General features: G+C 42.1%; 1 protein-coding gene across 1 annotated transcript in view; it reads left to right on the top strand.

Annotated features, from left to right (window-relative positions):
* ATP9A (ATPase phospholipid transporting 9A (putative)) overlaps positions 1-20024 on the top strand; it is a 151521-nt gene that overhangs the window by 113764 nt on the left and 17733 nt on the right. Inside the window, exons 16-23 of the mRNA XM_069750893.1 lie at positions 5355-5447; positions 8325-8408; positions 8953-9123; positions 10069-10167; positions 10253-10342; positions 12361-12505; positions 12978-13042; positions 15784-15939. Of these exons, the coding sequence (XP_069606994.1) occupies positions 5355-5447; positions 8325-8408; positions 8953-9123; positions 10069-10167; positions 10253-10342; positions 12361-12505; positions 12978-13042; positions 15784-15939 (903 nt within the window). The remainder of the gene's footprint in view (positions 1-5354; positions 5448-8324; positions 8409-8952; positions 9124-10068; positions 10168-10252; positions 10343-12360; positions 12506-12977; positions 13043-15783; positions 15940-20024) is intronic.

Genomic DNA, 20024 nt, shown 5'->3' with positions numbered 1-20024 from the left:
GTGCAGAAATATGATGACGTCACTCTCTGGCTTCTGGGGTGCAGATAATATCTTCGGCTGTCCGATACAATGGTGGCATGTCCTGGATGCACCGTGATTGCCAACCACTCCTGTCATCCACTGTAAACATGAGAAAGTTCTAACCTCCCCTTGAACTTCGGCTTAGGAAGCGACTCTCATGAGGGTTTGCTGACATGCTATTTATGTTGGAGAGCGGCATTACTGTGCAGGAAGCCGGGCTCTGCACCATTTCCTACATACATGTCATTAGACACCTTCAATAATAACAGCTCTAACCTCAGCTCCTCTTATCACTGGTGTGGTAGTCGGCTCAGACGCAATCACATTCCGGCCCCTTCTGTGTCACTCCTCAGGAATTGTCCTTTTATTAGGAATAATAGGTGTCAGGGCTGCTTTGTTGCTGTGTATTCACTCATTCATTAAATGACAAGCGTGCTGAAGAATATGTCCTTGCCCCCCACCCAAGAAAAACCCTTGCCTCCGACCTACTTATTTTTTATTTTTTTGCAAAGGCTGTTTTGCCTTGGTTAGTGTCACAGTACTGGAACCAGCAAGCACAGGATGAACAGAGTCATAGATTCCTGTTAGACTGCTGCAGTGCATGTAATTCAGGAAAAACACATATTAATTTCTTCCTGCGAATGGTCATTATGGTACAAACACGGCAGCTGACATCCTGCTTCAATGATAACAGTTGCCTCAGTTTAAAGAGGACCTGCCACTTGCTCCAAATTTTGAGATAAGTACCTTGTAAAATCCCCTGAACTTCCCTGATTTTGACACTCTCTTCCATTTCCCACGGTGTTACTCCATTGCTGAGATTCACATTTGTTTCTTCTGGAGCGCAACATGTGTAATCTTTGCTTTGCAGGCCAACTGGGTGTTTCTTTAGAGTCTTCCCTGCTCAGCTCAGCTGTGTTTGAGGCTGGTAAGACTACTAAATCTTTTGCGGAGTGTGATTGGCAGTCTCTGGTCTCTGGGAGGGAGGGTTGAAGGCGTATACCACAAGGGCAGACACTGAGGACATTTTTATTGTTATACATTTATATAACGCCATTTATTCCATGGTGCTTTTCATGTGAAAGGGGCAAATATAGACAAGTACAATAAACAATCTTGCCTTGCGCAGGCCTGTACTACGGAGGACAGAGAATGAACTCCAATCCAATATTGCAGCCAGCGGGTAAGGAAAGGGTGAATCAAACACCTGAAAACTCCGCCCATATGAGCAAAAACCGGTCCCACCAAATTTAGGTGACAGGTTCCCTTTAATCAATGTGAACAGAGCATGAGTGCTATACATAGGAGAGGAAAGGAGTGAGGGGCCGATATGGATGGAGTGTAAAGAGTTAATGCAAGGGCAGTGAATGCAGCAGCTAGGATATAGATTATACAAATGCATATAGTGAATATTTGTTCTGTTCCAATAGGGAATAGATTTATTCCATTATCTTACCTGTCTCCTGCCCCGTCTAACTGCCATGTTGTAACTGCCAGTACTTTGATAAATGTACTTTGATTAAATGTGCACAAATAAATGTGCACGAATGCCCCCCTGCATGAATGCTTCCCCAAACTATGTCTCAATATATAGGAGACTAGCTCTTAGATCTTACATCAGGATGACCAAGTCCGACCGGTATTATGGATATAGGAAACAATTTGTGGATTCAGCTCCTGATGAGTAGATACCGTAATAAGGTCCAGAAACAGAACTATATTTAATGCAGTTTTTAATAGATGGGTTTTGATGTACATACACTTCTGTGGTTATATCCTGAGGAAGAAGTGTGAGTACTTGTGTGAGAAGTGTGAGAACTGTCAATCACTGACAGAAGCCAGGTGGGGAATAGGGAAGACATGTAGCAGAGCTGTGTTTGCAGTGCCCACCCACAGCGCTTGTGTTTTTTTTCCATAACAATTCGGCTTCAAATTTCTCTAACACATAAAACCAGATTTCTAAAATAAAGGTATAAATGTAATCAACATTACAGCACCTTTACATAGATGGCATTAGTTTGGGGTACACAAAAACGTAGTGTCAGGTATATATAAGTGAAATATATATATGTCATTTACTGTCAATAATGCTGGATTGTTTTTGTTTGCAGGTCAAGTTAAGTTTTTTTGGACAGCAATTTGAGATGCATTTCATTTATTGTGTGAGGGAACTAGAAAAAAAAGTGTAATATTGCCATTCTTTGGCACCAGCGCATAATGAACAGCAGAAAAAAAAAATTGTTGATAATAACACAGTATTTACTGCTCCCTGCATGTTAATGCACAACATGAACAAAGAGCAAAAAAGATGGCAAAATAACTTTTTTTTTTTTTTACAATTCACAAATTCCCTCAGTAGATGAAATGTATCTCAAATTGTTGCTTAATATAACTTCATGTCCTGCAACAAAAAATGAGCACTTATCCAGCTTTATTGACAGTAAATTTAAAAAAAAAGTTGTAGCTCTTGAGTGCCCCAAATAGTTTTTTTTTTTTTTACAGGGTGAATAGTGAGATGCTCTTTTCCAGAATTTCTGCGCCCTTTTTTCTCCACACATACCTCTGATTATTGTGGCCAAACACTTCTATTTTAACCTCATCAGTCCACAGGACTTGTTTCCAAAATGCATTAGGCTTGTTTAGATGTGCTTGCACACTTCTGATGCTGAATTTTATGGTGAGGACGCAGAAGAGGTTTTCTTTTGATGACTCTTCCATAAAGGCCATATTTGTGTATATCTCTGAACAGTAGAACAATGTACCACGACTCCAGAGACTGCTAAATCTTTCTGAAGGTCTTTTGCAGTCAGTCGGGGGTTCTGATTTGCCTCTCTAGCCATCCTACAAGCAGCTCTCACTGAAATTTTACTTGTCTTCCAGACTTTATCTTGACTTCCACTGTTCCTGTTAACTGACATTTCTTAATTACATTTCGAAATGAGGAAAGGGCACTTGGCAAAGCATTTTCAATCTTCTTATAGCCTCTTTGTGGGTCTCCACCATTTTCATTTTCAGAGAGCTAGGCAGCTGCTCAGAAGAACCCGTGGCTGCTGTTTTTTGGCACAAGGTTAGAGGAGGCTGGATTTTATAAAGATGGGAAATTTGCATCACCTGGTCTTTCCTGACGATGATAGTGAACAAGCCAAAACCCTAAGGGTATGTGCACCCAATGCAGATTTAGTGCAGATTTAGTGCAGAACTGCAGCAGATTTTTCTGTAGCATAAACGCTGCAGAACTGCCCTGTGATTTATGTGTCAATGTGAAATGTTAAATTATGTTAATACAGGAAAGAAATATATCTTGGTACCGTGTTAGCCAGTAGATAGAAAAATATTTAGAATTGAGAGTCCTCAGTAGTTGATACCTTTTAATGGCTAACTGAAAAGATTGTAACAAATTAAATTGGTAAACTAATTTGTTACCATCTTTTCAGTTAGCCATTAAAAGGTATCAACCACTGAGGACTCTCAATTCTAAATTATGTTAAATCAATGTGAAAAAAAAAAAAAACTTGTGCACATGGTGCAGAAAAATCTACGCAGAAACGCTGCAAATTTCAAAGAAGTGCATGTCACTTCTTTTGTGCAGTTTTGCAGCGTTTCTGCACCCCTCCATTATAGAAATCCACAGTGGTAAAATCTACACAAAAACTGATAAAAAACGCACCTGCGGATTCTGCCAGGAGATGCAGATTTGGTGCACCACATTTCCTACGTGTGCACATAGCCCAACAGACTAATTAAAGCCTGAAACCTTGATCAAAGTTCTGAGCACACAAATCTCTAATGGTGTCATAACATTTGCATCAGCCCATTTTCCCTTTTGTAATTTTTAAAGGGTAAAATATGAAAAATATAAATATATAAAACAAGAAGATATATGTATATATATAATTTTATTTTTTTTATTTTTTTTGCTTCAAATACAAAGGAGGTGTGTCATATTTAGCTTCAGGCCTTTTAGAGTTCATTGCATCTTCAACTTGCTTAACTATGCACAATAAGGGTACCGTCACACTAAAGTGACGCTGCAGCGATACCGACAACGATGTCGATCGCTGCAGCGTCGCTGTTTGGTCGCTGGAGCGCTGTCACAAAGACAGCTCTCCAGCGACCAACGATCTCGAGGTCCCCGGTAACCAGGGTAAACATCGGGTTACTAAGCGCAGGGCCGCGCTTAGTAACCCGATGTTTACCATGGTTACCAGCGTAAACGTTAAAAAAACAAACACTACATACTTACCTTCAGCTGTCTGTCCTCTGGCGCTCTGCTTTCCTCTGCACTGTCAGTGCCGGTCAGCCGGAAAGCAGAGCGGTGACGTCACCGCTGTGCTTTCTGGCTGGCCGGCGCTGATGCAGGAGGAGTGCAGAGAAGCAGAGCGCCGGGGACAGACAGCTGAAGGTAAGTATGTAGTGTTTGTTTTTTTAACGTTTACGCTGGTAACCAGGGTAAACTTCGGGTTACTAAGTGCGGCCCTGCGCTTAGTAACCCGATGTTTACCCTGGTTACCAGTGAATACATTGCTGGATCGGTGTCACACACGCCGATCCAGCGATGTCGGCGGGAAGTCCAGCGATGAAATAAAGTTCTGGACTTTCCTCAGCGACCAACGATGGCACAGCAGGGGCCTGATCGTTGGTCGCTGTCACACAGAACGATTTCCTTAAAGGGACACTGTCACCTGAATTTGGAGGGAACAATCTTCAGCCATGGAGGCGGGGTTTTGGGGTTTTTGATTCACCCTTTCCTTACCTGCTGGCTGCATGCTGGCTGCAATATTGGATTGAAGTTCATTCTCTATCCTCCGTAGTATATGCCTGCACAAGGCAAGATTGCCTTGCGCAGGCGTGTACTATGGAGGACAGAGAATGAACTTCAATCCAATATTGCAGCCAGCATGCAGCCAGCGGGTAAGGAAAGGGTGAATCAAAAACCCCAAAACCCCGCCTCCATGGCTGAAGATTGTTCCCTCCAAATTCAGGTGACAGTGTCCCTTTAACGACATAGTTGCTACGTCACAAAAAGCAACAATATCGTTAACGTGTGACGGTACCTTAAGAGTAAATTTGACCAGAGGTGTACAAACGTTTACATGCCGCTGTATATAAATGATGTGTCATGTGACGAATATCCGTAAGTAAAGCTGCGTCTGTGACTGTATTCTATTGGAGGATCTACAGGATGTGATCTATAACCGGTGTTCTGTATGAGGGGATCCATTATACCCATCATGTAACACAGAAAATATTTCAGAGGATGAAGTTTGTACATGGTAACGATTAAATTTGTATTGCACTTAGTAAATCTCAATTCTTTAACCCTTCTCGTGCAGGAGGATGCCACCGGAGAGATCACATTCTACATGAAGGGAGCCGATGTGGTGATGGCTGGGATTGTGCAGTATAATGACTGGCTGGAGGAGGAGGTATGTGTCCTGCTGAAGCCGGTTCTTGTGTCACTTGTAGCAGCTAAGTGTTACTGCTGCTCCCCCTGAGTACATGTTGTTCCAGAGATGTGGTCTGTACCAAGGAAGATCCTCTGGGGCGTGTCTTCATAATTACATGTCTGTATATAATTTCTAATCTGGGGCGTGTCTCTGAATAATTTCCGGTGAGCCACACCCCCTTGTAAACACCATAAAAAGTAGCCCTAAATTTAAATGCCCATATCTCTGGAATTGTATGGCGGATTAAAAGAAAACAAAAAATGTAATATTAAGTAGCAGCAGGAATAAAATAAGAGCAAAGACTGTTCACTTCTGACCTGTTTAGCTATTGCACGGTGTAGAATTCTATACATTTCTAATCTACAGCCCCGCTGTTTCAATACTGCCCAAAATGTCTGCTAGCTGTCAGTTAATGAAAACCTTTACATTGACACCAAGGGGCTAAAAACTTGCTCTAATAATGTTGAATTTACACAGGTGAGGGGCCTATTGTAACGAAAAATTTTAATAAGTGTCAAAAGTTATTGGACATTGTCAGAAGCTGAAACCAGTTAATAAGTGCCATGTTTCGACCCCTCTCCGATGTGATATTGATGACCTACATTAACCACATCAAGACCAGACCATTTACCCATGCAGTTGACCAGAGGTTTTTCATACATGCGTTTTAAAGAGCTAAAGAAATTTTTTTTTCGTTCAGATACTCAAGTAAGTTTTGGGGTTTTTTTTGTCGTGATAAATGAGGTGTAATTTTTATGTCTGTGTCTTATTCTTTCTCTTTTTGGGGGGGATATTGAGCGTTATCATGGAAAAAAGGGAAATGAGTGTCTGTCAGTAATGTTAAAAACAGGGCCATTAAAATACATTAAACCTTTTTTTTCTCCATTTTTTTAACAAATATTATTACATATTGACCACAGGGTTTTTTATGCGGGTGGAACTAATAACCATGATTTGGATTGACAGCGGCATTTTTTTTTTTACCTTATTTTTTTTTTTAAATTTTTCATGTATTTTACACATTGTGTCCTCTATAAGTTCATATGAGACCCTTGGGAGGCATTAAATATTAAAATATTTTTATTTTCATGTTATTTCCCTTGTAACTGGGGCTGGAATATTAGCCCCAGTTGCAGGGGAAATTTAACCTCCTGACTGCACAGCAGAGCAGCCAGGGTCTCTCTGATCCAGCAGTTCCTGTTCCCACCCTAAACACAGCGAGCACATGACTGCTATGTATGGAGGTGTAAGCGACACCAGAGCTTCCTATTACTGTACTCATAAGTAAGAAAATATGCGGCACTCACCCCAAATTCTGCTTGTCCAAGCTCCAACACCGCACCCTCCTGCTTACCTTATGTTGTAACGGATGTTTATCTGTTGAAGTTTTCCATTAAAATTCACGCTTTCCACTGCAGAATTTGGGGTGAGTGCCGCATATTTTCTTACTTATGAGTACAAATGAACTATTAGTTTTCAGCTGCTGAGCACCTCATACCCCGGAGTAAGCGTGACGCCTAATACTCTGGATCCCATCTCAAGTCCTGACTGCTGTATATGGTATCGTTCTAGTGCCGTCCCATTCTATAGCTCTATGTGGATTATTAACTTCCTATTACTGTGTATACCTCTGTATACAGCCATAGAGAAGGCAAAGATGGTAGTAAACCATCTGTATCTCCTCTCTCTCTGTGTAAAGTGGTGCTGGGTGGTAGCTGTGGGCGAGATACTCGTCTCTGACACCGTGGCACGTTACATGAAGGTTTGTGGTCCAGGCAGGATGTGTGTGCCTCGTCCATGGTGGCGCTACTCCCTTGCAGGCCGCATGTAACTGTTGACTTTGGTTGGCCAGGGCCATGTTTTACAGCTCAATGAGGAAGACCACCAATCAAAAATAATCTTTTTACTGAACGATAATTTGCCAGGATTATATACAGGAGATAGTGGGTACAGAGCTTAATGAATGTTGGCTCAATACTACAGTCCAGTTAGTAAGAGTCCTACTCTCAGCCCACGGTTCAACGTCTTCTTTCCCTTTTAGGGAACTGTGTTGTCAATATGGCCGGTACTTATCTCCTCTGTTTCTGACGCTCTGGAACTTGGGGCACTCTCTCTTTGTCTCCCGTAGTATGCCCCATCTTGGCCTGTTACCTCTCTGAATTGTAAACACTGAGCCATACTTCTAGATGTCCTCTCCTGGGCCCCTCCTCCGATCACTATATCTTTCAGTCGCTTCTCCCCTTCCTTCTCTAAGGATCTCGCTATCCTCTATCACGGTCTTCTCTCATGAAAAAAATGCAACATTTTTCATGAATCCTTTTTACAAAAAATGACGTTTAAACAAAAACACATATATTAAGTAAGAAAAAAAAAACATAGTCTCCAAAGTTGGACAAGATGTTGGGTGTTACATAGAAGCATAGATTTTCACACTTTTGTAAATGACACTGCCCAGGTCATGGTCATGTTATTTTGTGGAATAATTACCATCTATTTCAATGAGATTTTTTCCACCGGTGAATGATTAAGGAAATCCTGGACTGCTGTAAGATACTTAAGTGGATTAGTGAAATCCTGGAGCTGGGCCTTGAGGCCTGGATGTATCTGTAGATGCTGAAAAGCTCAGCTCTGCGACACTGTAGTTGACTTTTCTGGACTGTTTAGTGTAACATCTTGTGAATCCTGCAGGACGATCATGTGTAAAATACGTGATGAATTAATTCTGAGAAGATGGCGGATCCCAATAATCATTCTTTTATGTAGACATATAGAAATGTTCAGTAATTTAGGAAATCTCTGGCATGGTCATATGGGTCAATTCTTCTGGAAATGACTGTTTTGGCTTTTCTTTCCCAGTGTGGCAACATGGCAAGAGAAGGACTCCGGGTTCTGGTAGTGGCAAAGAAGTCTCTGACAGAGGAACAGTATCAGGATTTCGAGGTGGGACTCTTCGTACTGAAGCAACTTTGTTTTTTTATAAAAAAAAAATGTTAACTGTGTTTCTCCATCATTTTTCCAGAAGAAACATAAATGTGTAAAAATTAGAGTAGCAAACACTGCCTCACAATAGGTGGCAACAGAGTCAGTTTTCTTCCTTCTGGAGGAGAGCTAATTTGCATACATTTTCCCATGTAGCATTGCCTGTAAGGCTATGTGCGGACAGAATTTTTTAAGGTGTTTGAAAACGATAAATTTTCCAAGGGGAAATTGATTCAGAGAAAACTACTCTTTTAGGATACGTGCATACGGCGGCTTTTTCAGGTGGATACCACCTGAAAAAGCACTTGAAAAAGCTTTAAAAAAAAGCCTTGGGCTCCCTAAATAAGCTGAATATCTGCAATAGGAACCAGAACCTTCGAAGATAAATTTTCTGGTGGAAAAGCTAATAAGACCATTAAAGCAATTATTCTCTGGTTCTGTAACAGATGAATTAATATAACCCTGGTCCTGTCAGTCTAATATATTTATGATGTGTTGAGACCAGGCTCGGTACGTACAAGCAAAGCTCAGCGTCCACGACCGCTCATTAAAAGTGGCTACTGTGATCGAGAGTTTGGAAATGGAAATGGAACTGCTCTGTCTGACCGGGGTTGAAGATCAACTGCAAGTCGATGTCCGACCCACCTTGGAAACTTTAAGAAATGCCGGCATGAAGGTACAAGGGGTGACAGCTGAAGTTTATTTGTTCACTTAAGCCCCCATACATATTAGACTAATTTTGGCTGAACCCACCACGATATTTACAGGTTTGGTTGACAGTTTAATGTGCGTGGGAGCCCCCGAAGAAATAATTTGCATACATAATTTTTCCAGAGGAGCCTGCATGGCTTATAAGTCTCCTCAGTCTGACATGCCAGGCTTGACTTGTCACTCTCCACGAGGAGAAATGTTACCCCTTAGACCACAGTCCAGAGCTTCTCACTTAGCCAAATCAGATCTCATACTTTGCACTGATGAGGGGCAATATCCCGAAACACTGTGTCGGCAAATTGAGATTAAGGCTTTTATCCTAAGTCATATTGCAAGGATCGTTAAAGAGTCAGTATTGACTTTTAGGATCACTGCTTCCATTAGGTGGCGCTAGAGTTCTTGTAGTCTTCATCTCTGAAGAGACAATTTGCATATTTAATTTCCCAGAGAAGCCTGCTTGGCTTCTAAGTCTCCTAACTCTGATATTCCTTCTCTTGTCACTCACCACAAGGAGAAATGTTACCCTTTAGGCCCCAGAACTGGGGAAATCTAAGTAATTTACTAATCCTCCTTTTACTCCTCACCGTCCCTCCAAGTAAGGGTCGTAATACACATTAGAGCATGCCCTAATTTTGGCCGGCCCAGACCATCATCTAATTTGTACGGGAACCTCTTGACTCTGCTGGAATGAAGAGTCTGAATGCTGAATTTCGGAATTCCAGAATTCTCTGCACAGACTTATCTCTCTTCATTAAAAACACATACATACTTGGCCGAAGTGAGCGTGTATGTGGGGGACAAGGTTGGGAGGGAGGTCTGTCGGCCAGACAAGTGTTCAGCAGACGGCTAATAGGGGGGACACGGGCTCCTTAAATCCCGCCACGTAATCATTTTAGTTTTTTTCAAACAGGTTTGGATGCTTACTGGAGACAAGCTGGAGACCGCAACCTGCACTGCCAAAAATGCTCATCTAGTCACCAGAAACCAAGACATCCACATATTCCGGCCTGTGAGTAACCGGGAAAGACTGATGTTAAGTAGTGATCTCTGAGGGTAGTGACATTTCATATATTCAGCCCTGTTAATCTTTGCAGGTAACTAACCGCGGGGAAGCCCACCTAGAGCTGAACGCCTTCAGGAGGAAGCATGACTGCGCCCTGGTTATATCGGGGGACTCACTGGAGGTGCGTACAAATGGGCCCACAGGGTCTGAGCAGAGACCACTCACCGTACTATGGGCGTCCACCTGTATTTTTCTACATATAGGAAAATAGTGATTTAGCAATAATCCTGTTTGCGGACATTATACCCTAGGCTGACCACAAGTATGACAGGTGGTAAGGTGCAGAAAATGCCAGCACGGAGCCCATCCCATTCATCTAAATGGGGTTTTACTGTGTAGTACAACTACGGAACTTTCTGCCGTGTGTGAACATGCTCTGAGGCCAAAGACTATTTCCAAAATAGATTTGGAAAAAAATCTGCCTTTGTTACATGTAGATTTCACTTTGCGCAAATAGTGATTTCCATGATGAAAATCGCCCAGATTTCCATATTTTTTTTTCCCTTTACAAGTGGATTTTTTTTTAATTTAAAGTAATTCTATCCTCAGCCTAAATAATTTTACTAGTAATCATGATAGCATGTTGTAAGGGGAAGAGGCCGAGCTTTTCTTAAAGGGATTAACCTGTTACTGACCATGATGAAAACATAAGCCATGCTCGGGATCTGGTTCTCGCATCATACTTTCGTCAGACTGATCTCGTGAGCGCGGTCAATGCACCCGAAAAACAGGTGGCAGGAGCGGGTGCTATAACCCTTGTTAGTGTCACCTACAATTGTCGAATAGCACAAGTAGAATTTACAGCATCGCCGTCGCTTTAATTTTTCTTTAATAAATCAATAGTACAAATGAAACATAAGAAACTTGTACTATATCTTATCAGAGAAATCTGTTTCTTTTCCCGAGTTGATTCATTTCACCTGTATTCATTTCTTATAGGTGATGACAGTTGGTGCTTGTAAAGTTCTATGGAGAGTGTTTGTCTGCCTTTAGCTCCTCCCTCCTCCATAGAACTTCATGAGCACCAACTGTCATCTGTCTCAGTAACGGGGTAACGTGTGTTCAATGAAGATGGATTGAGAATTGTGATAATGAAAGATCAGTCCAGGAGGGTAAAGAAGCGGATTTCTCTAATTAGATATATTACAAAGTTTTTCATTTTCACTAGCTCCTCCCCTTCCCCTCTCCATCGAATTTTAAAAGCACCAACTGTCGTCTCCTATCTCATTGATGCACAAGTCTGTCTTCTCAGACTTTTCCAATGAATTGAGAGTGAAAGATAAATCTAAGAGGAGAAAGAAGTAGATTTCTTTGAGAAGCTATATTACAAAGTTGCTTATATTTGTGTGCTATTAATTTAGGAAATAAAAGTGAAACTGACAGATACCCTTTAAAGGGGTTGTCCAGGACTAAACTATTTTTTTTTACCATGAGCCAAAAAGTGTTCACTAGTTCTTCTATCCTGGGAGCTGGCTCAGAATGGTCACTGACCAGCAATTTAGCTGCTTACAGAACAGCTTTTCTTCTTCTGGGCTGCTCTGTTGATGGGATGTGACTTCATGCTAATTGACAGCTGGCTCCCCGCAGTTAGGCTGCAGGGAGCTGGCTATCCATCAGCACGACGTCTGCAGTCACGCCCTGTGAAAAGAGCATAAGAGAAGCCCGTGCTCTGTCTATGGGAGTCACCATATCCCCAGCAGAAGCAGTCAGTGACCGCTCTGCAGGCAGAGATCTTCGCTGAGCAGAGCAGGCAGGTAGTTAGAAACGACCTGCCTGTTAGTTCTTAGGCCCATAATAAACAATTTATTATAGTCCTGGATATCCCCTTTAAATTAAACTGCAGCAGTTTCATGGAGCTGTTTTTAATGGTTTTTGTCTTAAAAAATTAAATAGAAAATGTATAAATATGACTTTGCTTCAACTATTGACAATCTGCATGGATCTTTTTTTATCAGTATTCTTCCAAAACAATGAAATATTTTTTTTTTTTAATGAAAAATCAAGAAAATACACTGACCGCAGTGACATAACCCAGTTGAGGTGACACCATAAAACCTAGATCTGTCATTGAGCTCTTTTTGTACCCGTCTCCCATAACACAAACCTTTTATAGTGTTTTCTCGCTTGCTCATCAATCAGGTATGTCTGAAATATTACGAGTACGAATTCATGGAACTGGCCTGTCAGTGTCCGGCTGTCGTTTGCTGCCGCTGTGCCCCCACTCAGAAAGCGCAAATTGTGCGACTGCTTCAAGAACGGACAGGAAAACTCACCTGCGCTGTGGGTAGGTGCACGTCCTAGAATTGTGGCATCTGGAATCTCCCCTTGGTGCGCCGTTAGAGGCGTCTCAGTATCACATCCTACAATGACGTCTTAGTTCTGCTTCTCTCTGAAAAATAAATTTGTGGTTTGTGGTCATAAATCAGCTGAGAGGAGCTCAGAAAAGACAGATAAGAGTAACAAACTCATATTCAGACTTTAGCAGCGAGCTGACTGACAGATTCTCAGTTAACTCATTCTGCAGCCAGCTATAGCTAGTAGACACAGAGGCTATAGAAAGCAAATGGTGCAATTTTTTTTATTCTTTTTAAGAAAACCAATTGCAAAAATGATTTTTAGCCTCAATTGCATGCATTTAAAGGGGCTGTCTGCAGTCACTTTTTTGTGACTGCAGACTTGTGAATCCTCGCAGAGCACGCACTGCGAGCTGGTGGTAATGTGACTTCATCCACTTCTTTACTTGGTTTCTCTTCCAGGTGACGGTGGGAATGATGTCAGCATGATCCAGGAAGCAGATTGCGGGGTTGGAGTTGAGGGGAAGGTGAGAGGTCATTGTAAACTAACGCATGTAATGATTAATTACTTAAAGAAGCTTTCCTCCCATCAAAGATTTTATCTATCTATCTATCTATCTATCTATCTATCTATCTATCTATCTATCTATCTATCTATCTATCTATCACAATTGTCATATTATACGGCACTGTGTACTTACAATTGCTCATTTTGCCTTTCTACCCAGCTAATTATTCTCTTTTCTTTGCTCTATGTAGAAAGAGGAAGTCTCTTTTCCCTGCACTTATCAGCCCCCTCTTCAATTCCTGACCCAGCTGCTCCGCTCTTCCCCCTGCCAGGGACTTTTGCAGTGACTCATGACTTATGCAGGGAAAATTGACCTCCTGTTTCTACACAGACCTTAGAAGGATTCAGCTTGTCAGTTTCTAATCATGTGATGTCATAGACCTAAAGGGAAAGGGATGAATTAGCTGGGTAGAAAGGTAAAATGAGCAATTGTAAGTACACAGTGCTGTATAATATGATGCCTGCAATATATTAAAGGGGTTGTCCACTACTTGGACAACCCCTTCTTTACCTAAATGTTTGGCCCTTTTAAAATAACAATATAAGCCACGTATAGGGTGTATCCAGATATGATACCCCTAGAGGTCCTCAAAAAACAGTAGGCAAGTAAGCTAGGAGAACAACTAATATATATACATAAACCTAAAACGTAACTTTTAATAGACAACGTTTGAAATATCAAATGGATAATGGCGCAGCATGTAATAAAGTGCAAAAACGTGCTCATATAACCAGTGCTCTATTAAAAAATGGTTTTGTCTCACCAAATAGTCCTTTTTTGGTGAGACAAAACCATTTTTTAATAGAGCACTGGTTATATGAGCACGTTTTTGCACTTTATCACATGCTGCGCCATTATCCATTTGATATTTTAAACGTTGTCTATTAAAAGTCCCCTTTTAAAATAACACACCTATACTCGCCTCCCATGTCGGCACCATTCAAATGGTGTCGGCACTCGCGTTCCCGGGGCTCTTGTGCGGTGTTGTTACACATGAACCCGTCGCCCAATCAGTGGTGGCGTCACTGTCTCTGCCTTCGAACAAATTGAACATGAAGAGGAAGTGAGAGATCAGCCACAGCCCAGACTTCCTCTTCATATTCAATTCGTACGAAGGCAGAGACAGAGGCGCCAGCGCTGATTGAGCGTCAGGCTCACGTGTCGCAACAACCTCATGAGTCTCAGGACCGCGAGTGCCAACACCGCTGGAACGGCTGCGGCACAGGAGATGAGTATAGGCTTTATTATTTTATCCATGCCAAACATTTAGATCAAGAAGGGGATTGTCCTAGTAGTCAACAACCCCTTTAAAAGGATAAACATTTTGATGGGAGTGCTTCTTTAAATTATGTTTTTATGGAAAATACTATTTTTAAATGTGATTTTTTTTTTTTCACTCTCTTTTTCCATGTAATTGTATAGAATAAAAATCCTGAAATCCTGCAGTTTTCACTATCACCACGGTGCCTCGTAATAAGCCGACACAGTTCTCTTCAGCAAAAAGACTCCTTGAGCACATACCCTTAGGATTCCACATATTGGGACTCTTGCCTACCTTTATACCTGGCATGGAAAACCCCTTTAAGTTGATTAGTAGTTTAAGTTGCAGCAGATTTTTTGCTGCTGCAGCGCACGGACGGCTTCTCCTCAACCGTATGACGTTTACTGTGCAGTTCTTCTTCGGTTTCATCAGCTGTCCCAACATGAGAAACCATTCTAAAAATAAAGGGGGTAAAACATGGATTTGATTAAGTCTGGGCGAACAGCGTTGTCTACCTGTCACACAGACCAGATGCTGAGCAGATGTTACAGATGCTCCATCACAGCTTAGGGAGGACCTCTTAGCAACACCAACACAATGTCTGTCACTAGAAGAAGATCCAGCTCCAGAGAGGTCAGAGTCCTGTGTTGTGGGGCTACTACATGGACTCTGCACCATACGTGTAACGAGGGCAATGCAGGTTATTGAGTCTAACACCGAGGCCGGGAGCAAACAAAATGGGGCGACCCTTGTATCTAAACAGCCATCTGCTGCCCCGCTATGGGACAGATGCTACATGTAACGCCATGGTTATATTGCAGATCCTCCTATGGGGCCATTGATTTTTGCAAGGCAGACTTAGTCACTTTGTGCTCTGTCAGGCTTCCGTTTCGGCTATGTCCGCCTTCTTCAGGTCGCCCAAAGTGCACACTTTTTTGCCCTCTTCAAGAACGCTGCCACAGCCGAAAGAGAGGCCAGACAGAGCAGAAAAACACACCGTCTGCCTAAATAAAGTCAGTGGCCCTTCAGACTAAAGCCCCAACGGAACGACTGACGTGTGGCAAAAATGCGATATGGACGTTGTCCGCGTAATAGTCCTATAAATTAGAGTGATCAGAAAAGTCTTTGCCCCTTTCCAGATGTCTCATATCCCTGCACATTAAGGGTAGAGGGTGCCGAAACTTCCACTAGAGAATGTTCCTTTGCAGATACCCTGGGTGTTTTACTCGGTTTAGGGTTTCTTTCTACTTTTTAGTTGGAGTTGATCTCCGATGACGGCAGTTCTCCAGCCCGGAGGAGCATTCGCTGCACAGCCTAGATGGCAGATTGGCCTTCTGTGTAACCCGTGTTCACAGCGCAGCTATTTCTATGGTTTGTCGCACGCTTTCTCTCGGGCAGAAAACAGTCTGTGCGTAACACACTCTGCCTTGGCTTTCAGGAGGGAAAGCAAGCTTCACTCGCGGCAGATTTCTCCGTCACACAGTTTAAACACCTCGGCCGCCTGCTGATGGTTCATGGACGGAACAGCTACAAAAGGTCTGCAGGTCTCAGCCAGTTTGTCATCCACCGGAGTCTCTGTATCAGCACCATGCAGGTATGGCACCGAGCTGTAACCCCTGAATAAGCGCTAAACAGTCAATGGATGCTGATTATTGTGTATTCTCCCGCGGTACCGCCTGAGGAGTCCGGAGAATGTCTCTGAATACCAGCAGCTACTCCAATTTCCTGTGCACACACTCCATCACCTATCTTATACTAAGCCTCTGCCTATCTTATACCTGAAAGCGGTGTTTGTTAGTAGATTTCAGCCTTGGAGTCTGCAGAAAACTGAGTGCAGCTCTGAAGTATATTGCTGGGTGAAATTAAAGACTCTTTGTCAACTAGTTTGACCGACAGTCTAATGTTTTTTGGTCTCCGGACTGCTGATCGTCAGGGGAAAATTCTACTGGGAATGTCGAATTTTAGATGGCTGATTGCTTTGCTCTCTCGCAGAGAAAATGTTTAGTGACGGTTTTCTCATACAAAGCATAGGAGCGCTTGGCTGAACAAGTGTGAGTGTATCGTAAAGCCGGCAAAGATGGCTGTCAGCGGGACAATCGCTGTAACACAGCGCAGGCAGTCATCTAATGTGTATAACCAGCTTTATAATCCGTATATAATGTAATGTTCTTTATTTACACAATAACTCCACCAGCAGAATAGTGAGTGCAGCTCTGGAGTTTAATACAGGATGTAACTCAGGATCAGTACAGGATAAGTAATGTAATGTATGTACACAGGGACTGCACCAGCAGAATAGTGAGTGCAGCTCTAGAGTATAATACAGGATGTAACTCAGGATCAGTACAGGATAAGTAATGCATGTACACAGTGACTGCACCAGCAAAATAGTGAGTGCAGCTCTGGAGTATAATACAGGATGCAACACAGGATCAGTACAGGATAAGCAATGTAATGTATGTACACAGTGACTCCACCAGCAGAATAGTGAGTGCAGCTCTGGAGTATAACAGAGGATATAACTCAGGATCAGTACAGGATAAGTAATGTAATGTATGTACACAGTGACTCCACCAGCAGAATAGTGAGTGCAGCTCTGGAGTATAATACAGGATGTAACTCAGGATCAGTACAGGATAAGTAATGTAATGTATGTACACAGTGACTGCACCAGCAGAATAGTGAGTGCAGCTCTGGAGTTTAATACAGGATGTAACTCAGGATCAGTACAGGATAAGTAATGTAATGTATGTACACAGGGACTGCACCAGCAGAATAGTGAGTGCAGCTCTAGAGTATAATACAGGATGTAACTCAGGATCAGTACAGGATAAGTAATGCATGTACACAGTGACTGCACCAGCAAAATAGTGAGTGCAGCTCTGGAGTATAATACAGGATGCAACACAGGATCAGTACAGGATAAGCAATGTAATGTATGTACACAGTGACTCCACCAGCAGAATAGTGAGTGCAGCTCTGGAGTATAACAGAGGATATAACTCAGGATCAGTACAGGATAAGTAATGTAATGTATGTACACAGTGACTCCACCAGCAGAATAGTGAGTGCAGCTCTGGAGTATAATACAGGATGTAACTCAGGATCAGTACAGGATAAGTAATGTAATGTATGTACACAGTGACTGCACCAGCAGAATAGTGAGTGCAGCTCTGGAGTATAATACAGGATGTAACTCAGGATCAGTACAGGATAAGTAATGTAATGTATGTACACAGTGACTCCCCCAGCAGAATAGTGAGTGCAGCTCTGGAGTATAATACAGGATGTAACTCAGGATCAGTACAGGATAAGTAATGTAATGTATGCACACAGTGACTGCACCAGCAGAATAGTGGGTGCAGCTCTGGATTATAATACAGGATGTAACTCAGGATCAGTACAGGATAAGTAATGTAATGTATGCACACAGTGACTGCACCAGCAGAATAGTGAGTGCAGCTCTGGAGTATAATACAGGATGTAACTCAGGATCAGTACAGGATAAGTAATGTAATGTATGTACACAGTGACTGCACCATCAGAATAGTGAGTGCAGCTCTGGAGTATAATACAGGATATGGTTCATGTATCAACTGTTGATCAAAGAAAAACTACAGCTATTAATGTAAATCTTGTCTCTGCCAGACTGACCAATTTATCATTAATCACTGATTACATTTTGTATACAATGACGACGATATATTTTTAAAAAAGGTAATTGGCACCGGTTTGTTGCTGGGAGGTAGCGGAGGTCTTCCACAAATAGCAGGTTTGTAAACAGAAGGAAACGGTACAATTAAGGTGGTGACAGAGGACGTGGTGCGATGACTAATACGGTTTAATAGAAGGAAATTCTTGTTTAAAACAATGTTCTCCTAAATAAACAAACAGGCGCTGATCTGGATGTGAACGCATTACAATCTGTGCATTTCTTACACCGGGATCGCCTCCACGTACCCCGCGCTGAATGCTGTCTGTTATTTCTGCTCTGCGACCTTGCGGCTCCTCCGATAGTGATCGTGTTCAGGGTGTTGTGTATTGTTTCTCTGTCTATACCCATATACTGCCTAAGAAAAGCATTAAAGCCCCTTAGACTTCTTAATGTACTGTTGTGAACAACACTGAACTACTGTGGATTTTTCTAAACTTTCTGTTTGTTGTCAATTCTCCCCATTCTTATCACTGTGGCTCCCAGAGACACAAATGCATCCCTGGGCCCACGTAAAGAAGTCTCAAGCATTGTACTTTGGGGACAAATAGGCACAGATACGGCAGTACTGTTACTGAACAAGAAGGGGAGAGGGTGATGGTAGCTCTTACCTGTAAGGGTTGTATAAGGAAACAACACTTGTAAGAGCCTGATGTGTGTAGCTGTATCCCTGTGGCTGGAGGAGACTTTCGTCCAGATAAAGTTGGCAAAGCAGAGATTATCACGGAGTGTGGCTGCTATCATTGAAAGGGTGAGATTCGGAGAGTATAAGCAAGATTTTTATTTAACCAATGTATTTTGCAGCATTTCTTAAGGTAAATAGCAAAGTGTTTTGTTTTGTTTTTTACCTTGTGAAATGCGCCCAAACGCGTTGGTGTGAATAAGAAACCTTGCTTGTGCTCTTCAGATCTGATCTTTCCATAAGCTTTGAACCTTGTCCTTCACATATTCAGAGAAGCATTGAGTATCTGTCAGAGGTCATTGTTTTGCACTTCTCTTTAGACTGTAGTGGGTTTTGTTCAATGATTTTTCTTGTATGTCCTTACTATTATTACTTTTCGCCATCCCAAGTCTTGCAATGTCTGATGCAGACACTAACCCCAGCATGATTTTCAGACCATAAAACATCATGGAAAAAAGGCAACCTTATTCCCAACACCAAGACATGACATTAATGCAGTGCAGGATGCAGGAGGCCTCCATGATAAAGCCAGAGGCTGCATATCCTTTTGCCAAAAGAGCATTTAAGATGTAAAAGCTAAATTTTAGTCTGGCTCAATTGATTTTCAATTGTGCCACATTATAACACGATCCCTGGGAGAGCCAGTGCCAACACTGCAGGAATGGCATCGGCATCTGTTGGGGAATATATAACAGCAGGAGGGATAGATTTAATGGACAAAGGGACAAACTGGATTTACCAGTATTGCAGGAACTCAGAGCCATAGGGTTCTGGAAAAATACTGAGAGGTGTCAATCATGACACCTCCGTCTAGTGAGCCAAGCTTTAAAGTGTGGGCAGATGGTGATTATAACCAAGCTGGATATTTCCTGTACTTACATTTTATGTTCTGTATGGAGGGGGTGACTAGAGACACAGAATATTTGAAATGCAAGCCCCTGGCCTCTAAATTAGCCCACTGTCCAGTCACAAAAAGCCATTTTTAAATAGTCCAGTTCAGGCCGTCTTGGAAATATGAGCCCAGGACCAGGCATATAAAAGATGGGTGACAAAATAGAAACATGTTCACATGCGGGGATCAGTGCCTGCTGATTGTGACCCATAATTCATTTCTCCTTCCCTCAAGGAAACAGAAGAAAACTGTAGATGGAAACATTTAGGTTTTTCCGTTATTTCTTCCTTTTTACTTTTATAACTGTTTTGCATATTTGTGTGTCATTTTATTTTTACCTTGCTATATCTTTTATTGTAAGCGCTGTATATTTTAATATTAAAGCTTAAAATA

Source organism: Ranitomeya imitator, chromosome 2, assembly GCF_032444005.1.
Source record: "Ranitomeya imitator isolate aRanImi1 chromosome 2, aRanImi1.pri, whole genome shotgun sequence".
Lineage (NCBI taxonomy): Eukaryota > Metazoa > Chordata > Amphibia > Anura > Dendrobatidae > Ranitomeya > Ranitomeya imitator.
This window is presented reverse-complemented; position numbering and strand designations above follow the sequence as displayed.